This window comes from Protopterus annectens, chromosome 8.part0 (assembly GCF_019279795.1).
Source record: "Protopterus annectens isolate FY-2018-M chromosome 8.part0, PAN1.0, whole genome shotgun sequence".
NCBI lineage: Eukaryota > Metazoa > Chordata > Ceratodontiformes > Protopteridae > Protopterus > Protopterus annectens.
In genome coordinates, this window is record NC_056741.1 from 211,453,702 (window position 1) to 211,475,004 (window position 21,303).

Here is a 21,303-nt window from a genome sequence, read left to right on the forward strand (position 1 = left end):
CAAGTAGTGTACATAGCACACATGCACCCAGCTCACCCAAACACCAACCACAGGTACCTCTCTGAATGTATACCTGCATGTTGGCAGTGCGCATATGACCCCCACCTGTGTATGGCAATAGCGAAAGAAGGCAGCATGCAGTGCAGGTGTCCCACCCAGGTGTGTCCCTAGCTGTAGGTATCACCCTGCCAGCATCCACACCACCTGATCAATACTGAAAGCAAGTATTGACATGAACACGTAGCACACCATCTCTGTCTCTCAAGGGGAATATACTGTATGGCAGTCTGGGACTGTAGGACTGACAGAATGCAACGGCTTGCTACAGCTGGCCTGCATCACCACCACATGGCCTACAGGCCTCTGTCAGAATGCCTCTGCCTCGCACGTACTGCCAATGCATGTTATGTCATGGCCACCCAAAGAACATCATAACACACTACACCTAAGCCATATGCAAGGCCATGTGGACAAATCACACTAACATGTCCACTCCATGTACTGTGGACCAACACCTAAATATAGCTGTGATGATGTGATAACCTTAGGGAAAGTATCACAGAATGTATGCATAATGTATTGAAGAGGATAGAATAATAGAGGGGGGTGTGGGAGCATGGGTAGCATGGAATGTGGCAGGTCCCACACACAGCTGTATGCACATATTAACCCTGGCTGCAAACACCTAAATGGGTGGCTCCAAACCTGCCATTACACCACAACAGGGGTAATGTTGTGACATATGACTCCTGCCTTTGGGTAACCTGTGTTAATCTGTACAGTTATGTGGTATTGCCACAGCAAGATAAGCTCACAGTATCATGTTGATGGATGTACAGGTATGGGATCATCTGCCAGCACTGTACCAAGTATCTAAACTGCATACACAGACCCGGAAGCAAGTGTCTGCAGCTCCCCCTCCAGAATATATAACTTTCCATGAATATCTAGGTATTTGCCCACAATACCAGACACAGCTGCATTTACCCTTGTTCCCCAGGGCATCACTGTGAGCAAGAATGTCCACCTGACAGTACTTGAGGACATAAAACATCACAGTGTATAAGACTACACATATCTGACTATCTCTGCTAACACCAGTATGATGTAGCAGAAGCAGCACAGACACAATCACCTACAGTACACACTATCACTATCACATATTGCCAAACCATCTACAGATACCCTGCAGAAACAGTTATCTACCTGTAGTTGTACAAGATAAAGGTCTGCACTGCATTATAAACTATGTGGAATGGATACACACATTCAATACAGAAGGGCATACTGGGCATGCTCACACACACAAACAAAAGAATCCCATGTCTGCCAAGAGCAGTGTCCCATACATATGTGACAGTTAAAGATGTTACTGCATACACTCCTCTGTCTGTACCAGTCAGGCTTTTCACACACATTGTATAGGAATACAGACAACACACTGTAATATGCCAAACCTAGACATACATAGATGTGTGCAAGAGAGGGTGACAAAGACTCATCCATCATGAGGCCTGTCCCACCCATCACACAGCCAAATGTATACAACCACATGATGTGTAAATGTCAATCACTGTAGAAAGTAGCCACTTGTATCCATCATCATTACAGGCTATGCGGTGCAAGTGCTAACTGTGCAACATGACAGTACAAGGCAGTAGTCATCTAGCAGCTCTATACATATACCTGAGGAATATAACTCTGCATGTGCCAGTATGTGCTGTGTCAACACCTAGCTGAATGGGTTATGGCCCATTCACACACACTGCCCTCCTCCATAGCCTGACTATGACAAGCCTGCAGATGTCATCCACTTTGAATTACACCATTGGGAATGGAGTAGCCCAGTAATCTCTGTGGTGCATCCTAAGACAGTGTATGCTGTAGTGTGATAAACTACTTAGCTAGGAGTTTTAATCCCATACATGGCAATTGTGTGTGTGTGTGTGTGTGTGTGTGTGTGTGTGTGTGTGTGTGTGTGTGTGTGTGTGTGTGTGTGTGTGTGTGTGTGTGTGTGTGTGTGTGTGTGTGACTGTGGGTGTAGGGGGCAATGTTTTTAGGCTAGTCAGACTCACTACAATTCAAATGCCCTACTTTGGCAAGGCTGCTAATGTCATTCTCTGTGAAATACACCTTTGGTAATGTGTAGCCCAGTAATCTCTGTGGTGCGTCCTATAACAGCCTAAAGCTGCCAGTTGATATAGTACTTTGGTAGGTGTTATATAGTTTCACACATGGCAAGTGTGGATTTTTGTGTGTGTGTTTCTTCATCTGTGTAGTCCAGAATTCTTTTTAGGCAAGTCACACTCACTACAAATCACATGACATACTTTGTCTAGGCTCCTGGTGGCATTAACTGTTCAGTATACCTATCGGTAAAGAGTACTCCAGTAAGCTCCATGTCGCATCCTATAAATGCATAATGCTGTAGCATAATAAATTAGTTGTGTAGCAGTTCTAATCCCAGACATAGCAGGTGTGTGTATGCCTGTGTTTGTCATTCCTATCCTGTGTGGAGGTGTCTGCGAGTGTGTAACAACTGGACTCATTGTGGAGCGGGTTTTGCAAATTTCTTAGATGGTGGCCCTTAATATGTGACAATGTCCACCTTACAAGGATAACAGATGTGAAATAGCCGAGAGGCTGGGGTATCAATCCATACCCCTACATGTGACATCAAGGTCTGGCAAACAAAGTTAGCAACCCTTATATTACGCAGTGACCAGTCTCAACCCATGTCTCAGCCACAAACACACTTGCCTAGGCAACAACTGCTATGTTGCAAGTACACTGCATATTGCTCACCGATAGTAACCATAGTGTCATTGCAGTGGATGACAGTGGGCATGGCACCCTGTCCATCAGTACAATATGCACGTACATGCAGACAGTGTGCCTTCAATATGCTGCCACTGTATGCCTGCAACAGCTGTGGTGCCATCCAGTGTGACCCACAAAGGACCTACCATGCCTTATACACATGCCCTGTGTGGACAGATGCTACTGAAACCAGGCAATACCTGTATCATGCTATCAATATAGGTGAAGTGTCAACCTTCTGTCCATTACCTGTTCCCAGCACATGAGGCCAGGACAGGCAATTCTGATTATAAAAAATTGTGTACACAACATGGGCCAGACACCCCAGTTACAGCTACACAAGTCACTGTACCTGCATGTGGGATGTGTGCACATCCCAGACAGCATCCATGTTATGGACTAAAGAACACATACATGGCAAGCATTGAACAGCAATGTCCATACACAATAGTTACCCATTTTAAAGGTAATCATATAGATATGAGGAAAAACACACAAAATTGAGTATTGTACATAGACTCAGAATGGATTAATTTGTGGACAGCATTTGCATATCTATTATTGCAGCATTCTGTTAACCCTGGTAAGTGGACAATTGTTCCATCTTCTTTTCAAATGTTTCTAGAAGTGGCTCCACAGCATGTTTGTCTGGTTACAGCTCCAGATGTAGGTCATAATTTAAAATTAACTTTTGTGGGATGTTTATCACATGTTAATTTCTATACATGGAATAATCAGAAATAGGTGTTTACTAAAACCATTGAGGTAAATACTTCCATACATTGAAATTATGACTTAATACAGTCTCTCCAATATATCTGTATCTTTGTATAATTTAAAAAACATAATGAATAATACTGACATTCTCATAGAGTACTTTGGAGAAATAAATAAAAGTATTCTGCATTGTGAGGCATTAAGCATCACTGAATAAGATAAATTACTTAGCTTGACCGAAAAGACCAAGTAAGACACTGCTGACAATTGGAGGCATATCTTTACTGGTTGCTCAAAATGATTGAACAAAAATGTTAAATTGGTTAGTACATCCTGTACTACTACTGTTAGGCATTATAGTCATATTAACTTCCTGGAATTGTTATCTATGTTGTCATTTGTGAAATACTTACTCCCCGGGATTCATGAAGCTTGCGCCAGGCGCACGCATAGCGTAGGCGTTATAACGCCAAATATGTCCACCGAGCGATTCAGGTACGATCCAATTCCACGTGCACTACCGGCGTATGACAGATCTGCGCAGCCCCCCGGCGTAGGTATGCTAATCACCCCATGTGCAGTGTGGCACCATGCAAATGAAGGCATATAGTGATTCATGAAGTGGTGCAGGCGTAGCGTAAGCCCACGGAAATGTAAACCAAAAAAAATGGGTTACATTTTCCCAAACAGAACATTGGAGCAATGGAAGAGGGCCAGACCCAGGTATCACAATGTTAACATATGCCAATGGTGAAATACACAGACAATGGCCTAAGAAAAGATGCACAACACGTAAATAACAACATTTAATGTCATGTCCACAGTAACTCACAGCAGAACCGCAGGACATGTGTGTGGAAGGTGTAACATAAAGAAATCATATAAAAATGTTATAAAATAGCATTGTAATACAAATCAGGTTTACAGCATAATACACCATGGTATGCATGGAACACCACAACCGAGGTGCAAGGGTTGCTAAGGGCTCGCGGCAGTCTTCGGCGTGGTAACTATGAATTAGTAGTCAATGCAATGCAGATGAGGCAGATAATACTGCATCGCAAATGTCCCGCCGGAGTAAGGTTGTACCATACGGCGCAGCGGTATAACACCGAGGAGTGGCTCAGAGGAGATACATGACATCAGCAGAGGGGTGTGCCACCGTAGCAGTAAGCACATTGGAGCATAGCAAACCTGGCCTGTCCGTTGCTAAGCAGAGCTGCAGGACAGGGGTGGGGAGGAATCGTTTAGCTGAGAGCACACATTGCGCATAAAGCGTAATGCGAGGATGACAACGTTCCCGAAACCCAGTAATGTGACGCACACCCTGCAAACAATAGCAGAAACAGGAAGGTGAGGGGTTAGAATATAAGGAAATGCTGAAGAAGGGTAATTGGAGTACTAATGAGCAATCAACACCAATCAACCCACGAAGGCCAATCGACGGCAGCTGACAACTCTGCATGCAGAAACATGCAAAATAGGATAGGGGAGGCATATGAATGCAAAGAAAGTAGGGGAGGTAGCGGATTGCAAAGATAGGAGACCTGACACAGCAGAGCAAAGCAAACTGGCAGCAGACCGGCAGTAGCACACAAAACGCATGATATGCCATGTCCATGAAAGTACAAATGACAGTACTCTGCAGGATGCACACCAGAAAATGGTAGGTGCAACGCACAGAAATTGTAAGGGAAGGTCAAAAGGTAATCCATGGCAGGCAAAAGTAATTCAACACCAAAGGCACCACAATTGTAGTTCCAGCAGTAAAACACAGAAGATAACCTGTAGCTACGACCATAGAAACACACCCTATGACATCATTGGTGTGCACAGCACAATAGTATAAAGTGTGAATGCACACAACACACAACCGTGTATTCCCAAACACCGCACCATAGGTGTAAACACACGGGGAACTTTTAAAATGTACATGTTGGGAGCTGCCATAGCTGTGATCCATCAGCATGTGTTAGACTGACGGTGTTGTGGAGGAGGATGCCGACAACCACCGCAGGCCTCGGAGGAGAAGGAGAGTGTTCACACCAAGGGTAACCTACCAGGGGCTACATGACCTGGAGATAGTAGAGCATTACATGGTGGACAGGGACATCTTACAGCAAATAGTGGAGCTGTGCTGGCCACACCTGAGAACAAGAAACAACAGAGGGGAACCCATCCCAGTGGACACAAAGGTATGTGTAAGCTTGCAAATACTGGCCACAGGTACCTTTCAAAGGCCAACTGGAATATAATGGGCTTTTCACAGGCATCAGCATCCAGGGTACTACACCAGTTCCTGGATGCCATGTTACCACATGCCAATGAGCAGATATACTTCCCCAGATCTCAGGAGGAGTTGGCTAGCAATATGCGCCACTTCCACCGTGTGGCACAATACCCGGAGGTATTGGGTGCGATAGACTGCACGCACATACAAATCAAGTCACCACCCGGTGAGCAGGGTAGACGCTACATAAACCGCAAGGGATTCCACTCCATCAACTGCCAGGTCGTGTGCAATGCCCAGGGCATTATCATGGATGTGTGTGCTGGCAGCCCTGGAAGCTACCACGAATCCCATATCTGGCATGCCTCACAGCTGTATCAGGTATTTGTCAGGGGGGATATCCCACATGGCCATCTCGTGCGGGATGCTGGCTACGCACTGGAGCCGTGGATGATGACTCCCATCAGAAATGCACACACACCCATGCAAGAACGCCATAATGAGGCACACGCACAAACCAGAATAATCATGGAACGTGTGTTCGGGATGCTGAAATCACGGTTCCGGTTCTTGGATACATCTGGTGGAGCCTTGCAGTACTCTCCAGGCACATGTGCCCACATATTCATAGTATGTACCATGCTACATAATATGATCCTGCGGAAGCAGCTACTGCAGGTACATAATGGTGAAGGGCCACAAAGCCCACCGCAATTGCCAAGGCCATTTCAGGCACAGAGGGATTCAGACCATGAACACACTGTGCCAGCCCCAGTAGGCAGACGGAGGCATACCCAATATGCCTACTCCTTGGCAAAGAGGGAACGTATAGCACATACTCTGACAGTGTAGGCCCCATGTACTGACACTTCCCCACCTGCACACACAGTAAAATGGATGGCACACAAACATGACCACCTGTAAATTGTAATGTATAGGTGGCTCTATGTGTGACTCCTACATAGGCAGCCCCCAAACACTGTAAACACAACAGTCAGTGTAAGACGGACCGCCAACACCTGAACAGTACATAAGTCCTACAGCATATGGCGTTGCTGTGTGCCTGCCACGTTCGCCGCAAGACGTATACATATATATATATATATATATGTATATATATATATAGATATATATATATATATATATATATATATATATATATATATATCTATATATACATATACATATATATATGTATATATATATATATATATATATATATATATATATATATATATATATATATATATATATATATATATGTGTATATATATATATATATATATATATATATATATATGTACACATACGCATATATATAATACAGATAGAAAGGGAATTAGAGGTATATAAGGTGATTTATATGTATCCAGCGATATCCGTAAATATAATAGATAGTGCAACGACAATCATAACATCTTGGAGGTACAAAATAATAGGATACCACCAAACATGGAATGTGTAACATACCGATATGCATAACCGTGAGACTGAAAGACTGACAGAACACAGTACTGGAACAGTACATGCGCGTGTAATAGTATGATGATATGAAGGGAGAGTTAGTCACCGCTGCCGGTGTCGCGGTCCACGTAGGTACTGTGTGCAATTGTCCCCATGAGTGCCGTAGTATGTGTACGTGTGCGTTGAGGGTGCCGTGTGCGTCACTGTGTGAGTGTAATGTGTGTGTGTCTGCAACATGTGTATGTTGGTGCCAAGTCAGAGGCACATCAGAACGTTAGGTGTAGGCATAGGGTAAGCTAGCCTCAGGCATATGTTTACTACCAGTCCCACAGTAGTAGGGACAGCCCCACCCTGGGTAGGTGTGTCCTGACATAGAACAATACAAAGTGAAAATGTCCAAGATGGTAGTACACAAATATGTCCCATAATAAATGTAACAGACGTATGTAATAGTCATGCCTGTATGTACGACACTGATATGTTACATGCAATATGATACGTTGGCAGAGTCACACAACAATAGGTATGTATCGCGGACAAAACTATGTGCTACCTGTGTACTGACCGTGGCTACATGTTGGCCCGGAAACACCGCTGTGTGTCCCGCAAGTGTCAAACAATTACCATATGAAAATGTGGCAACCAGTGACAAACAGGCTATTTTAACAACACGACCACAATGACTGCAAATATCTGGGACAGAAAGACAAGGGATAGCTGTAACGTACACATATCCCCTGATATACCGCATCAGTTACGGAGGTATACATGTATCAAGCTCACTCCACATCATGGAGCATATTTCTGGACAAGGCCTTATCTGATAGTGGGACACACAGGGGCAGTATTGACATGTTGCTCTTACAACCATTGATAGTTAGCACAATGATATGTTTTGCATTAGTATGGCATTTCTGTCGGATTTGGTGTCTTCATCACATGTTTGTCATTATTTCCTGTCTTCAGTTATCATGTGAGTGCCAGAATGTTACTGTTACGTGGAACACAACAAACATATGAGGCATAACTCTACACATTCTGCGTAAATCTATACAGTTGCAGAGTATGTGTCTGATACAACATACCAACTATCTGACAACAATACACACAGTGTATGGCGGAATGACAGGCCACATGCCATTACTTTTATATTGCAGGACACACCCACCCAGACAGTTGTATTCCTCACACAGGTCAACATCTGCTTATCCACACTAATTGGACTTTCATGTACCGTATGTGTGCATCGTATTTGCGCTTTCCATCAGTGGCGGTGCTCACGTACGACTATGGGGGTCTGGACATTGTTACGGTGACACTGCATGACACCCTGGGGGACACATTACCTTTGTGTCTAATAACCTTCCACATTGACATTCACAGGGCATACGTTGTCATTCACATTTGTCGGGGTACATGCGTATGACTTATACATGTTTTCCCATTTGTCCTGCTGTCTTTCTTCTCACCTGTCCGCCTAGTATCACTAGTTCAGTACATGTATTTTGGACAGGTTACCTTCATACCCTTAACCTGTACTCATTATGGGTAAATGCCCTGATGTTTGATCTTTGCCCTTGTTACATTTCACATAGTGATGTGCCTTTCTAGCTAATTGCTGTCTAGGCATTACGGACTGTGCGGTAGATAATAGTGACTGACATTTCCATTACATGATTAGTAACACTCGTAACATCCGTATTCATGGCTACGCCAGTATTCGCACAACGTTCTGACTTTGTCTGGGGTATATCTAATATAGTCCCTATCTGTATTTCATGTACTATGTCTTACTGCAGCTGTGTGATTCTGACAGTTTGCCAGTTATGGGTGCCATCTTGGTCGTACGCATGTCCATCCATGGGAATCACCTACATGACACTGATATAGGGCCCTACATATTTCCAAACTGCTTTCCACATTATCCAGTGGTTAGTTTGCCCCATTATTGAGAATAAAGGCGTGTGCTATACCAACATCACTCCCACGGGGCGGCCCTACGAAATTTATGCCAAACAACACCTAGGCCCATTTCTGCATACCCAGGATTCCCATGCCTGACAACCCTCTACAGTACACATTACACATGTTTAATGTGTGCGGTACTGAGATGTGGAGACACTTATATGCACTACCCACTCTCGGGATATCAGTTCGTACGTCATACATTTTATCGACACATGTGTCATGACCCTTGCACCTGATTCTGTTGCATGTACAGCTATTTCGTATTTGCCGATGTCACTTCTTTTGCGTCAATGACGGTTGATACTGCGTATGGATAACTTTTTGGAGTCCTACAATGGACACCTATCTGCATGTTTAAAGTGTAGAACTTGCTGTACTGTCACTTTCTGGCCAATGTTTTAGAATCCAGCTGTTTATTCACCATTCGTGGATGTCTGTTTGTCTACCCATATTAGCTATTACATGGCCTATTTATATCCATGTGTCATATATACGGGACATAAGTCTGCTGTGTATACATATATACATGTACAATCCTCATTTCATACCTTGCTTTGGTTTATGTCTGTGGATTATGTGTATACACATATATCTATAACCATACCATACCTTTCCACTGTACAGATAGTCACAGAGTGTACAGCTGGTTGCCCCTTTATCTTCGGTGTGTTTTACATGAACCTGTGTCTATCTGTCTATCTGGCAATGTGGTGGCATTTCATTTTAGACTTATGGTGGGACAATCTGGCAAGCAGTTCAGGTTACAAATGCATATCCTTCATAAATCCATGCTACTGACACACCCATTATTCTATCCACTTTATATGTTTTGTTCTGGCACATATCTTGTGTTTCTCCCTATTTATACTGGTAGTTTGCATGGCATTGTCCGGTTCCATACTTTACGAGGCTGACAGTTTTGAAACATGTATAACTAACGTGGGGGAAACAGCATTCATTTACTCTGCTGTGAGCGGATCACACACGCACAGGCGCACTTGCATTTCCTTATTGTGGGTTACGCGCAGGCGACATGGTCAGATGTGCACAACTGGACTCTAACCAGGCTTTTCTGATCACTATGGAAATGTAAATCAGTGATACGACTATAGACAAGGATACTGTCCACCACAGTGAAAGTACTGAACCAGTTCACTATTCTCAAGTATGATATTTTTATAAACAGCTAAATGTATATCTTTCCTTTCTATGCTTCAAATGACTGCATGCACCTGTAATGACTAAATAGAACTCATGTAAGGTATGCAGCTCTCTCACAAAAATGTGCAGGTAGACAATTGCAACAATGATGCAGACACCTCAGTCACCTCGTAATAAAGTGTAATACAGCTAAGTACAGAAATAAAATCAATATGTACTGATGCAAAACTATTGCTATCTAACTATTGACAAAACGCATGTTAGGGTAGTAGAAGTCATGAGACTCAGGTGCCTGATTTAGTCCTTGACAGTCACCAAAAAAGTAGCGTGAAAGCCCGGAAATAAATCTGGAGCTCTGACTATTTTCCATTTCTTTGAAAAATAACTAGGAAATTTAATTGGTAGTTGAAAAAATAACTACGAAATGTAATTGGTAGTTGACAGCTCACAGTCAAATTTATGTGTTAACTGGATGAAGACTTTGTCAGAGATAGCTTGCATCTGTCATGCCTAGTCTTCCGTATACTGGACAAGGCTCTTTTCACCCCATTATTGCCTTATTTAGGTGGTGTACCAACAACCAAATTACCACCATAACAGCTACAAAGAAATGCAATCTGAGAGTATAGATGCTCACCACTAGAAGTATAACTCTCAAAATGCACTTGCTGGGCCCATTACTTAAAATGGAGACCATTGACATTTGTGCTGTAACAGAAACATTGTTCAAGGCAGCAGAAAGCACCCCTGCACTACCAGGCTATAACTCATTCCACACCTTTCAGCCCCTCAACTTTGACCAAAGGTCCAAAGCCGACGGTGTTTCCATATTCATAAAGGATGCATACACCTGCAGACTGCTAGCCACACATAACACATCTGAGATACTTCCGGTGCAGCTAACATTGGGTAAGACAGCGATTCAGGTCGTACCTGCTATAGGTCCCCAAACATGTCCCAAGAGTCACACTCCATGTTCCTAATAACCCTGGAGAATATTATGGTCCAACAGAACACTCTCGTACTGGGTGACTTCGACTAGTCCTCCTTCAACTGACAAAAATACTCATGTAGCAATACACTTGCCCAAACCCCTCTTGAATTCATTAATTACAATGTTCTGGACCAGCTCTTTCTTGCAACCACTAGAGGTAGCAGCATCCTTGACCTGGTGATTCTGCTGCTGTTTGTTTGGCAGATATGCAGGAGAGCCATCATAGCAGGTTGCAGAAAATGGACTGTATGTCAGGCATTTTTTCGCCCCTCAACAGCATGTGTGCAACAGAGTACAAGGACAGAGCCTTCAGGAAGGCTGCCTACCACATTTTCCTAATGCCTTGTACTCTTTTAGTGCTGAACATGTCTGTACGTTGCATATACTGCATATGCCATGTTAGATACATTCCAACGGGGTCATTGTACTCTATGATAGGTGTGTTGAATTTCAAACAGTGAAACATTGTCTTCCTTGTACTTACATGCCATACCTTAATTTATAAGTTCCACAACATCAAATGATTTTTATCAAATCTGTAGAAAAATGATGGTCAAAGGCCGTTTTACTACCTGTGTGTCCCCAGTTACACAACTACTGGGTCAAGTGTAAGGGCTCTGTAGTCAGTATGACTGTTATCATGGGTTCAAATGACTTGCTGAAGGATAATACGATGCATTTCTTTCTGTTTAGTTGTAGTCCATGGCTCTGAGACAAATTATTTGTCTACGTCATCCCTTCACGGAGAACATTTGTGTCTGTGTGAGAATCACCGACAGCTGCTGCTTTGCAGTCATCTGCTAATTTATTCATTCGGAGACCACTGACATTGGTTTAGACTTAATTGGAGTAACTGCCAAAAAGGAGTGTCCAAGCCCTCGCCCCTGAGGAACTATACTTGTGACTGACGTCTTTGTCGAGGTGGACTACCCAAATCTAACTTCCGTGGTACTGTCTGTGAGCCAGTTGTCTATTCACTGGGTGACATACGGGTTTGTACCTCGCCTCTTGAATTTGTAAACAATGCCCAAGTGATGAATTAGGTGAAATGCCTTGGTCAGTTCAAGCTATGCAGTGTGAAACAATTTTCACTCGTCATTTGCATTGGAGACATTCTCAAAGAAGCACACCAGCTTGAGTGGTCAAGACCTTCCTTTGAGAAAACCATACCGGGTTGTGTACAGTGTCTGGAGGTTTACTGTATCACTAGTAATAATTTCCATGACACTTCTTTCCATGGCTTTACATAAAAGACTAGTGACACTAGTGTGTCTGCAGTTTCAAGTATGTATAGATGGGCCACCTTTTTTCATTCACATGACTGCTGCTGTTCTCCATTCATGAGGAACAGAGCTTGTTTGGAGTGAACAGTTAAATAGATATTCCAGAGGACCTGACGAAGCACTTAAGCTGCTTGCCTGCTACTCTGAAATGCTGTCCATTCGATACCTACAGAGTCTACATTTTTTACTATGTTATGTAAGCGGGGTCAACTGAGTACCAACTTTATGTACACTCAAAAGGACTATACTTAGCATCTCATTACACCTCTGTCTCCAATGTGTCTACTATGCATTGGCATAGCTTTATACAAACAAATTATTTTATTGTTGACCTATTCAACTATATCAGTGTAAAATTTTTACTTAGCTTCTTTTTATTGCAACTATCATTGTATGCATGTAACCCAACATATGTCAATCTGTTTGCTATAACTTATATTATACCAATATTGTTTAAAATTGTACTTGTTTAAAAATGTACTACTGTAGTTTTTCTCCTCAAGTCTCCACTGAAAATGGGCCACAAACCCAGTTGGACAAACCCGGTTAACAAATGTCTATAAATAAATAAATAAAATATTGCGCAACTGGTGTCTCAGCACTGCTCCATTCAATGTTATGTACGTCTATGTACTGACTGTGTACATTTCTAGTACTGTTGAAATGATTCCTGGATTGGAAAGGAAGTGTATAGATATCCGATATAATTTCAGATGCTGTCTAATTTTGATATTCATATTGACTTGTCCTTTTTGAAAATGTCCCTCAAGCTTACCAGTGACAGACTTTATACATTCAGGACATTATGTTTGGTAGTTTGACCAGGAATTTACATGTTTTTCTTTACCTTATGATAGTACACACACACACACACACACACACACACATATATATATATATATATATATATATATATATATATATATATATATATTTATTTATTTATATAATAGTCCCTCCGACAACAGTGTGACCAGACTCTACTCAAACATCTCCACATAGTTTACATCGACATTTGTGCTGTAACGGAGACCTGGTGTAAAGCAGCATAAAGCACCCCTGCATTACCAGTTTATAACTCACTCCACACCTTTTGTGCCCAGAAAATGGACATAAACTACAAAGATGATGGCATTTCCATATTCATAAAAGGATATGCACAACGCCAGACTAGTATCCCAGCAAAACGCATCTGAGATACTTAAGTTGCAGCTAACATTGGGTAAGATGGCGATTCAGACTGTAGCCTGATATAGGTCCCGAACCATGTCCCATGAGTCTCATTACTTGCTCCTAAGCACCCTGGAAACTATTAGGCACATTAGCCTGACGAGTCTGATATGTAAGCCTATGGAGCATGTCTTCATGGACATAATTAACAAAGATATAGGCAAGCTCCAAACTCTAGATCCCAATCAATGTGGTTTTGTCAATGGTACTTCATGCCTGCTCAACTATGTTTACTTCTTGGAGTCACTCACCAGAGCTGTGGATTAGGGCAAGGCAGTTCATACAGCCTGCCTTGATCTGGCCGAGGCCTTACATACCATTCCTCACTCAGCAATTAGTGATAGACTCACCTAACTAGCACCAACCCCTATATCACTAGGTGTGTTGCACGTTGGTTGACAGAACCCACAGCGTAATAGTAGCATACTCGAAGTCAGACTGCTGACCAGTCATTGAGTGGTATTGGGTCCTCTCCTGTTTGGCATCTACTTATCAGATGTCCAGCCCAACATGGATGGACTCTGGCTGACCAAGTTCACCAACAATTGCAATATGAGAGCCATTATTAACTCCACAAGTGATGTAGGCATCCTACACAAAGGCCTCACGCAGACCAATTAGTGCTGTTGAAACCATGGCCTTAAACTTAATGTCAAAAAATGCGTCCTCATTCCCTTTGAGAAAAAGTAAGGTCCCACTAATTACTACAGTGATGGGAGCCCAATGAACACTGAAGGCATTAAAAGAGATTGTGGACACAGATTAACAGCAACCTCTGCTTTGACCACCACATTGCCACTGTGGTCAGAAAGTTCTTCTATGTGGCACATCTTATTACCAAGGGTTTTGCATCCAGGAATAAAGAGGTCATCATCTCTCTCTACTTGTCCCTCATTAGAAAAATCGAGTTTAATGCCCCATTTTGCATGTATCTCAATAAACACCTACCACAGCTGGAAAGGCCACTGAAATACCCACCACACATAGAAGATCCTAGGCCTTAAACACATGCCCCACATGGACACCCAAAAAAAAGTCCAGTCGTTCTCTGTCTCATATTGTCTATTAACAGGCAATCTTTGCTTGACTTACAAATCAATGTCTGATCCAGCCCTGTTCTAAAAGTTTCGCCTAAAGAATTACTAGTCACTGTGCACCACATCCTTCAGGGACCTCAACCTCATGACCACCATCAACAGAACATGCTTGAGTGACAGCATCATAACATAGTGACTGCCCATGCTCTGGAATAGACTTCCCATACCTGTCAAACACAGCACCTCACTGCCCCTTTTCAAGAGAAATCTTGATGAGTGGCTGGGAAATAGAAGGTTCACCCCGGCGATCACTTCAGTAACTCTACTTGATAGAGGCACCATGAACTAATGGCAGCATCATACCAGTGCACTTCTATGGGCAAGGCTTGTAAAGGATGAAGGCCGGTGGCCTACTACACACCTATGAACCTGTGGCTAACAAAGGTTACCCAAACCTTTGTCAAACAGAGACACAGAGCCTGGTCCCACAATCAAGATACCAAAAAACAAAATTACCTTATCATTTATCGACAAATAAGAAACTCTTTATAAGAGAATTCTCTTATATCTCAAGATCCTACATTTTCTATCTCCTCCTGTACATTGTCCTTAATTAATCCATATTTCTGTTACCTGCATTTCCTCTAATCAGTTAATTTATTTGTATGTCTAATTTGTCTCTCTGTCTATTTTTTTTTCTACAAAAAATGTATTTCAGTATGTAAATCAATGTCTTGTATGCTTATTGTGGAGCTTTTCTCCCCGGGCCTCTGCTGAAAATGGATATGTATCCAGTTGGACTAGCCCGGTAAACAAATGTAAAATAAAAATAAAAATAAAATAAATAAGAAACATACTTAAAAAATACATCAAGATGGGAAAAAACTGATATGCTCCAAAAAAACAACTAAACAATCGCACAAAATTAGGGGTAGCCATTACACAAATACGGAACACTGTAAATTCCACAACTCCAACTACCACCATCATAAATAATGGGGCTATCACAGCCTCCGCCAATTACTACGATTCCTGCAATTACGTCCTATACAGCTATACTTCCTTATGTCTTCTTATGGGATATTTATTTATTTATATTTATTTATTTACTTCAGTTTGTTACCTGGTAAATTCCATTGGCCCAAGCTATCCCGTTTTCGATGGAGGCCCGAGAATAAAAGTTTCAGACAGTAAGACAATATTAACAGATATTGAAAAGTGATAACTAGCAGTTCTAATGTGAGGGGGAAAGAAAGTTACCTAATCTAGCAAGGGATAATCATAGTAATAGTTGGCCTGTTGAATGTAAAGATTTGTAAAGTTCCAAGAGGTTTTGATTTGTGGATCTAAGTGTTTGGTGTGGCTGGTGAAGTTTTAAGAAAGACGAGAGTGATGGACAGCTAGAGGGTTTAAAAGTGAGCTTGTGTGCTGTTGTTAGTGGAAAGAAAGTTAGATAGCCTGCTAGTTCCAACCAGTTTAGGGCATGGAGGTAGTTAAAATGATGTGTGGCGGATTAGGACCCTGTGGCTGGTAGTGTTGACCAGTTGATCCAGAGTGTTTGAGTTTATGAATTCTAGGAAATGATGGGCAAGCGAGTTAGTACCTGAGTATTTTCCCAGTTAATGTTTGGTTACTTGAGATCACCCACTGTTAGGGTGTTTGGTAGGACCTTTATGTTTCACATGCAACATACCGATAGGTAGACACTGTGAAGTTTTGCAATTATTAATTTCTTTACCCTTTGTGCAACACACTGCACATGAAGTTAGAGCAGTCTTGTGCTCTGCATGGCCAAACTAATATGAAATTATATAATGCGACTGTTGTGTGGTGCAGTTGTTTCCACGCTTTCACATAAATCAAACAAAGAGGATGCAACCTGTTTTTCCAAACAATTTATTTTAACAACACACTCTTACATGTGCAATGGATGACGTTGTACGGGTCAATTGTGCAACAGAAGACAGTACATTCATAGTCATACACACAGGAAAACTATGAAATGCATAGAATGTGAACAACAGAACAACTGAATGACTATGGTATTGTGACAGTATTTATATCTAAAATCTGGTGGGCCGGAAACCTGTGTAAACACCATTGGCATCCGGATATCTGTCACGAATTCTCCAAACACAACAGCTGGGAATGACTCTCCTGTTTCCAGTCCCCAAACGTCCATGACGCCACACAATGTATTGACGGTAAGCTGTATGTCTGTACCTTTTATTTTCATCTGCTTCCATCGGTAGTCCAAATAATGACCGCCGGTATGCTTCAGCTGTCTGTAGGACACAACGCTGGAGGACACACAGATGCATTTCCTGAGTGAAACAGAGAACAGTTATTACTTTCGACTGCATACAGTACATTCATTAATGTTCTTTCTACAATACAGTTGGGCCATGCACTACATGGTACATTGAAGTGTGTTGCTCACAGTGTGTCAAAGTGCAATTCACACATATTTTAGCATTTTCTGTATCCATTGCCCTTCCAAAGCAAAACCTCTGTGGTGAAGGACTCTTTTTAGTATTCCACTTCACTTTCCCATATGTAGTCAGTGTGGTAATAAATGTGGAAATCAACTCTTACTCAGTGAATAGGTAGATGTGGACAGTACTGATGCCATGCTGCCTGTTCTCTTATATTGTGTAGTACATGTGACAGACACACTTGGCATACATGTGTTCACATTTCCTCAAAAACCACACGTCTCAACTGTGTCTATGGTGAATGTTACAGCCTTAAAAATGCTGATTGATGGCTATCAGTATGCACACCTTCCTAAGCTTTGTCATGTCTACACATGCTGTGAACATCTGAACTCTCAACCTCTTCAACTTATAATATTTACCAAGTTATAAATAAAACAAGAGATGTGAGAGTGTTCAATCTCGCCGTTTGTTCTTACACCTGGGTTCGGAGCCGATCCTCGGCTCCATGTCGGCCGCTTGGCAAAGCTCTGCATCGAGAAGAAGCTCGAGACCAACCTATCTCCCACAATCCCCCTCTGCCTTTACCTCAGATCTAGTTTGCCGCTGCAACGTTCGCATCATTTTTGATGAGCTCGGACCACCTCAAAGCTAAGATTGTTTTATCTGATATATTTTTGGATAAAATTTCTTCTTCTTTCTTTCTTAAAGTTGTTGTGTGTGTGTGTGTAGTGTGTCGAGGGTTTCTCTAGTGCGTATATTAATTTTATATACTTATTTAAAGTTAGTTCCCTCGGGGCCTACCCCACCCTTTAACTTATACACAGGATTTGACTTTAACTGGATTGACCTTAACTACCGGATTTGACTTATTACTGGATTTGACATTTTAACTGGCTATTACACTGTTAAAAATTTTGTATTTGACTGTACTTTTAACATGTCTGAGAAAGCTAAGTCAGGCTTCAAACGGTGCCAATGTGGACAGAAAATGTCTGTCACAGATAATCATAGTTCCTGCGTCTACTGTCTTGGCCCTCTCCATTTGCAAGAAGACTGCTCCATCTGTCATTCTTTCAGTGGAAGGGTCATGACAGATAGGTGCGGGAAACTTATGGATAGAGGCCTTTTGAAGCCTGCATTCCAGGAGGCTCTGGATGCATCGGATCAGACATCTAAATCCTCGAAGGAATCGAAGACGTCGGAGCCCATGTCATCGGCTCCGAGCTCTTCATTTAAAGTTCGCTCACCGGTTCCACAAACCTCGGGGCCGAGTGTTGAACTTTTGTCAGTTACCGAGCCTCGAGTCTTGGAACCGGTGACGGAGCTTCCTCCTCCTGTGCTTTTGAGGTCGGCTCTGTCTTTGATTCCTTCGACGCGTTCTTCTAGGCCCCTCTCCGACACCGATGTAGACCGCGTGGTGCAGAAATTGATGGAGAATACGGCCTTGTCCAAATTCATCTCTGTCTCCTCCCAGTTGGTGTCGAGACTCGAAGGCCTTCCCTTATCTCCATCTGTTCCTCCTCTGAGGCCTATCCAGTCTTCGGAGCCGGGAGAGGCTGATCTGATGATTGTGGAGCCCTCGGTGCCGGAACCGTCTTTTTCTCGGTCGGCACCGTTCACCTCGACTCCGACGGACCCGGTACCGGAGTCGCGGAGCCGAAGATCCATCCTTGGATCTGGGACCGAGAGTCGGACCGACGTTTCGGTTCCGACTCTCCCTCTCGGAGCCTCGGCTCGGATCGACTCGGCTCCGTCCTCGGGGTCTATCCCATCGGTTCCTGTCTCGGGGATTCCTCAGTTTTCTTCGGAACCGAGGGATACCTCGACTCGGGACCCTGGGGCCTTCGCCCTCATGAGGAAGGTTTTGTCGACTCAGACAACCACCTCAGCAGAAACAGCTTCTCCTTCCCATAAGGGTCCGTTATCCTCCTCTGCACCCACGGCTACATCTAAGCGTCGAGCACCAGTGTCTCAGCCACCCCCAGAGGGTGCCCCCTCTTCCTCGGAGGCTTCATCGGATGCTCCCCCCGAAGAAGTTCCGAGGAAAAGATTGTGTAAGAGGAGACACTTGGATTCCCCACAAGAATCCTTGACATCGGACACTGACTTAGATGAGTCAGAAGGGTCCCCAAAATCACCCTCAGAGGATGTCTCCTTTTCTGACATCCTGGAGATCCTAAAACAGAGGTGATTGGCAAGCCCTACCCCCTTCTGAGGATGAGTCAGTCTTGCTGAAGGCATTCGGTGCTCACCCTTCCTCCTCCTGGGTCACTCCGCCCTTCGATGAGTTGATGGAATTGATTGCTCGAAGGGCGTGGGAGACACCTGACATGGTGGAGCCAGTCCCTAGAAAGCCTAATAAATATATTACTGCCCCACAAGACAAGGCTTATCTCACAAAGGGAGTTCCAGTGGACGCTATGGTGGTGGCAGCTGCCACGAAAAAGGAGATGTCTGAATCTTCCTCATCTGTCCATCCGCCTAACAGAGATTCTAGGACTAAGGACAGGTATGGGAAGCGCATTTTTAGTTCAGCGGCTTTTTCCATGCGATCCCTGAACTATTTGACCCATTTCACACGGTTACAGAGGGATCTAGTCATTTCTTTTTTAGATGTAGAGATTAACAGACTTCCCAATGGTATGTTGAATACATCGATACATAGAAAAGGCTGCCATAGGAACAGCCTATTACACAGACAAAGCATGCACCCACTTTATGTCTTTAAAAATGTTCTAAAAGGACAATTCATGAGAGTGTCCAGACTTAATCCAGATGAACGATGTTTTGAATCAGGAGTACAGGACCTTAAACATAGATTTATAGAGAGGGGTTACTGTGAAAAAGACATAAATGACACTATTAGTGCAGTAGAATCAATGAGATTGGACAGAGCTAGACCATATTTTATGGATCAAATAGAAGCATCGAATGCAGCTATACCATCTCAACAGGAAGTGAGGGCCACTCTAACTTTTAGTCAGGTTAGTTTGGAGGTAAAAGGGATCATGCAGAAACATTGGGACATCTTACTTTCAGACAGAGAATTATGTAATATCTTAGGTCCTAAACCAAGTATCACTTATAAGAATCATCCAAACTTGAAGAGCATTCTATGCAGACCAAGATATGTTACTAACAATGCACAGGAAAAGGGCATAGATGTTAACACTAAGCCATGTAGAAAGTGTAACCAATGCCCATTCATTAACACAGATACTTCGTTTAAACATCCTATTACAGGTCGCAGCTATCATTTCAATACTAATACAAATTGTGAAAGCAGAAACATTGTTTATGTTGCAGTTTGTAGCTCTTGTCCTGCCTATTACATTGGGAAGACGAATCGCACACTAAAAGAACGCATACGGGAACACTGCTATCAGATTAGGATAGGCTCAGATCTGAATGCTCTATCTAAACATCATAAATTAGCAGGTTCTGGACATACTTTTAGTTTTTTTGTTATTCAAACAATCACACCTGGTTTCAGAGGAGGTGACCTTGTCAACCGAACCCTGGAGTGTGAAACGAGGTGGATTATTAGATGGCGCTCAGAAGAACCACCTGGCCTTAATGACAAAGTCCAGATAAAACCTTTTCTTAAAAACAGGAGAATACGCAGATATAAGTGATCATACTTTTTATATATATATCTGGTTATTTCCCTTAGATGTGATTATTAGAGTGAAAGAATCTTTCTGTTGTCTCTCACGCAGCTATTATGTTTTGAGTTTTAATTATGAATAGGTGTCTTTTATAGTGTAGTCATTATCATTTTGTATAAATGACATCCTGAGGTATATATATGGTAATGTCTGTTAGATGAATTAATCAGAGCGCTAGGTTTTTAGACAGATAGATTGATGCAATGTTGAATTGTTATTATGGTTGTACAAAAAAATTTATTGGTTGTGAGCCATTAGACTACAGGCTATGCACTCACTGGCTGTGTAGCTAT

General features: G+C 42.6%; 2 protein-coding genes across 2 annotated transcripts in view; one reads left to right on the forward strand and one right to left on the reverse strand.

The window, feature by feature from the left end:
* LOC122808193 (endothelin-converting enzyme 1-like) overlaps positions 1 to 21,303 on the forward strand; it is a 1,395,094-nt gene that overhangs the window by 145,999 nt on the left and 1,227,792 nt on the right. The window lies entirely within an intron of this gene.
* LOC122808702 (P2X purinoceptor 7-like) overlaps positions 16,816 to 21,303 on the reverse strand; it is a 38,197-nt gene continuing 33,709 nt past the window's right edge. Inside the window, exon 4 of the mRNA XM_044079689.1 lies at positions 16,816 to 17,228. Within this exon, the coding sequence (XP_043935624.1) occupies positions 16,968 to 17,228 (261 nt within the window). The 3' untranslated portion in view covers positions 16,816 to 16,967. The remainder of the gene's footprint in view (positions 17,229 to 21,303) is intronic.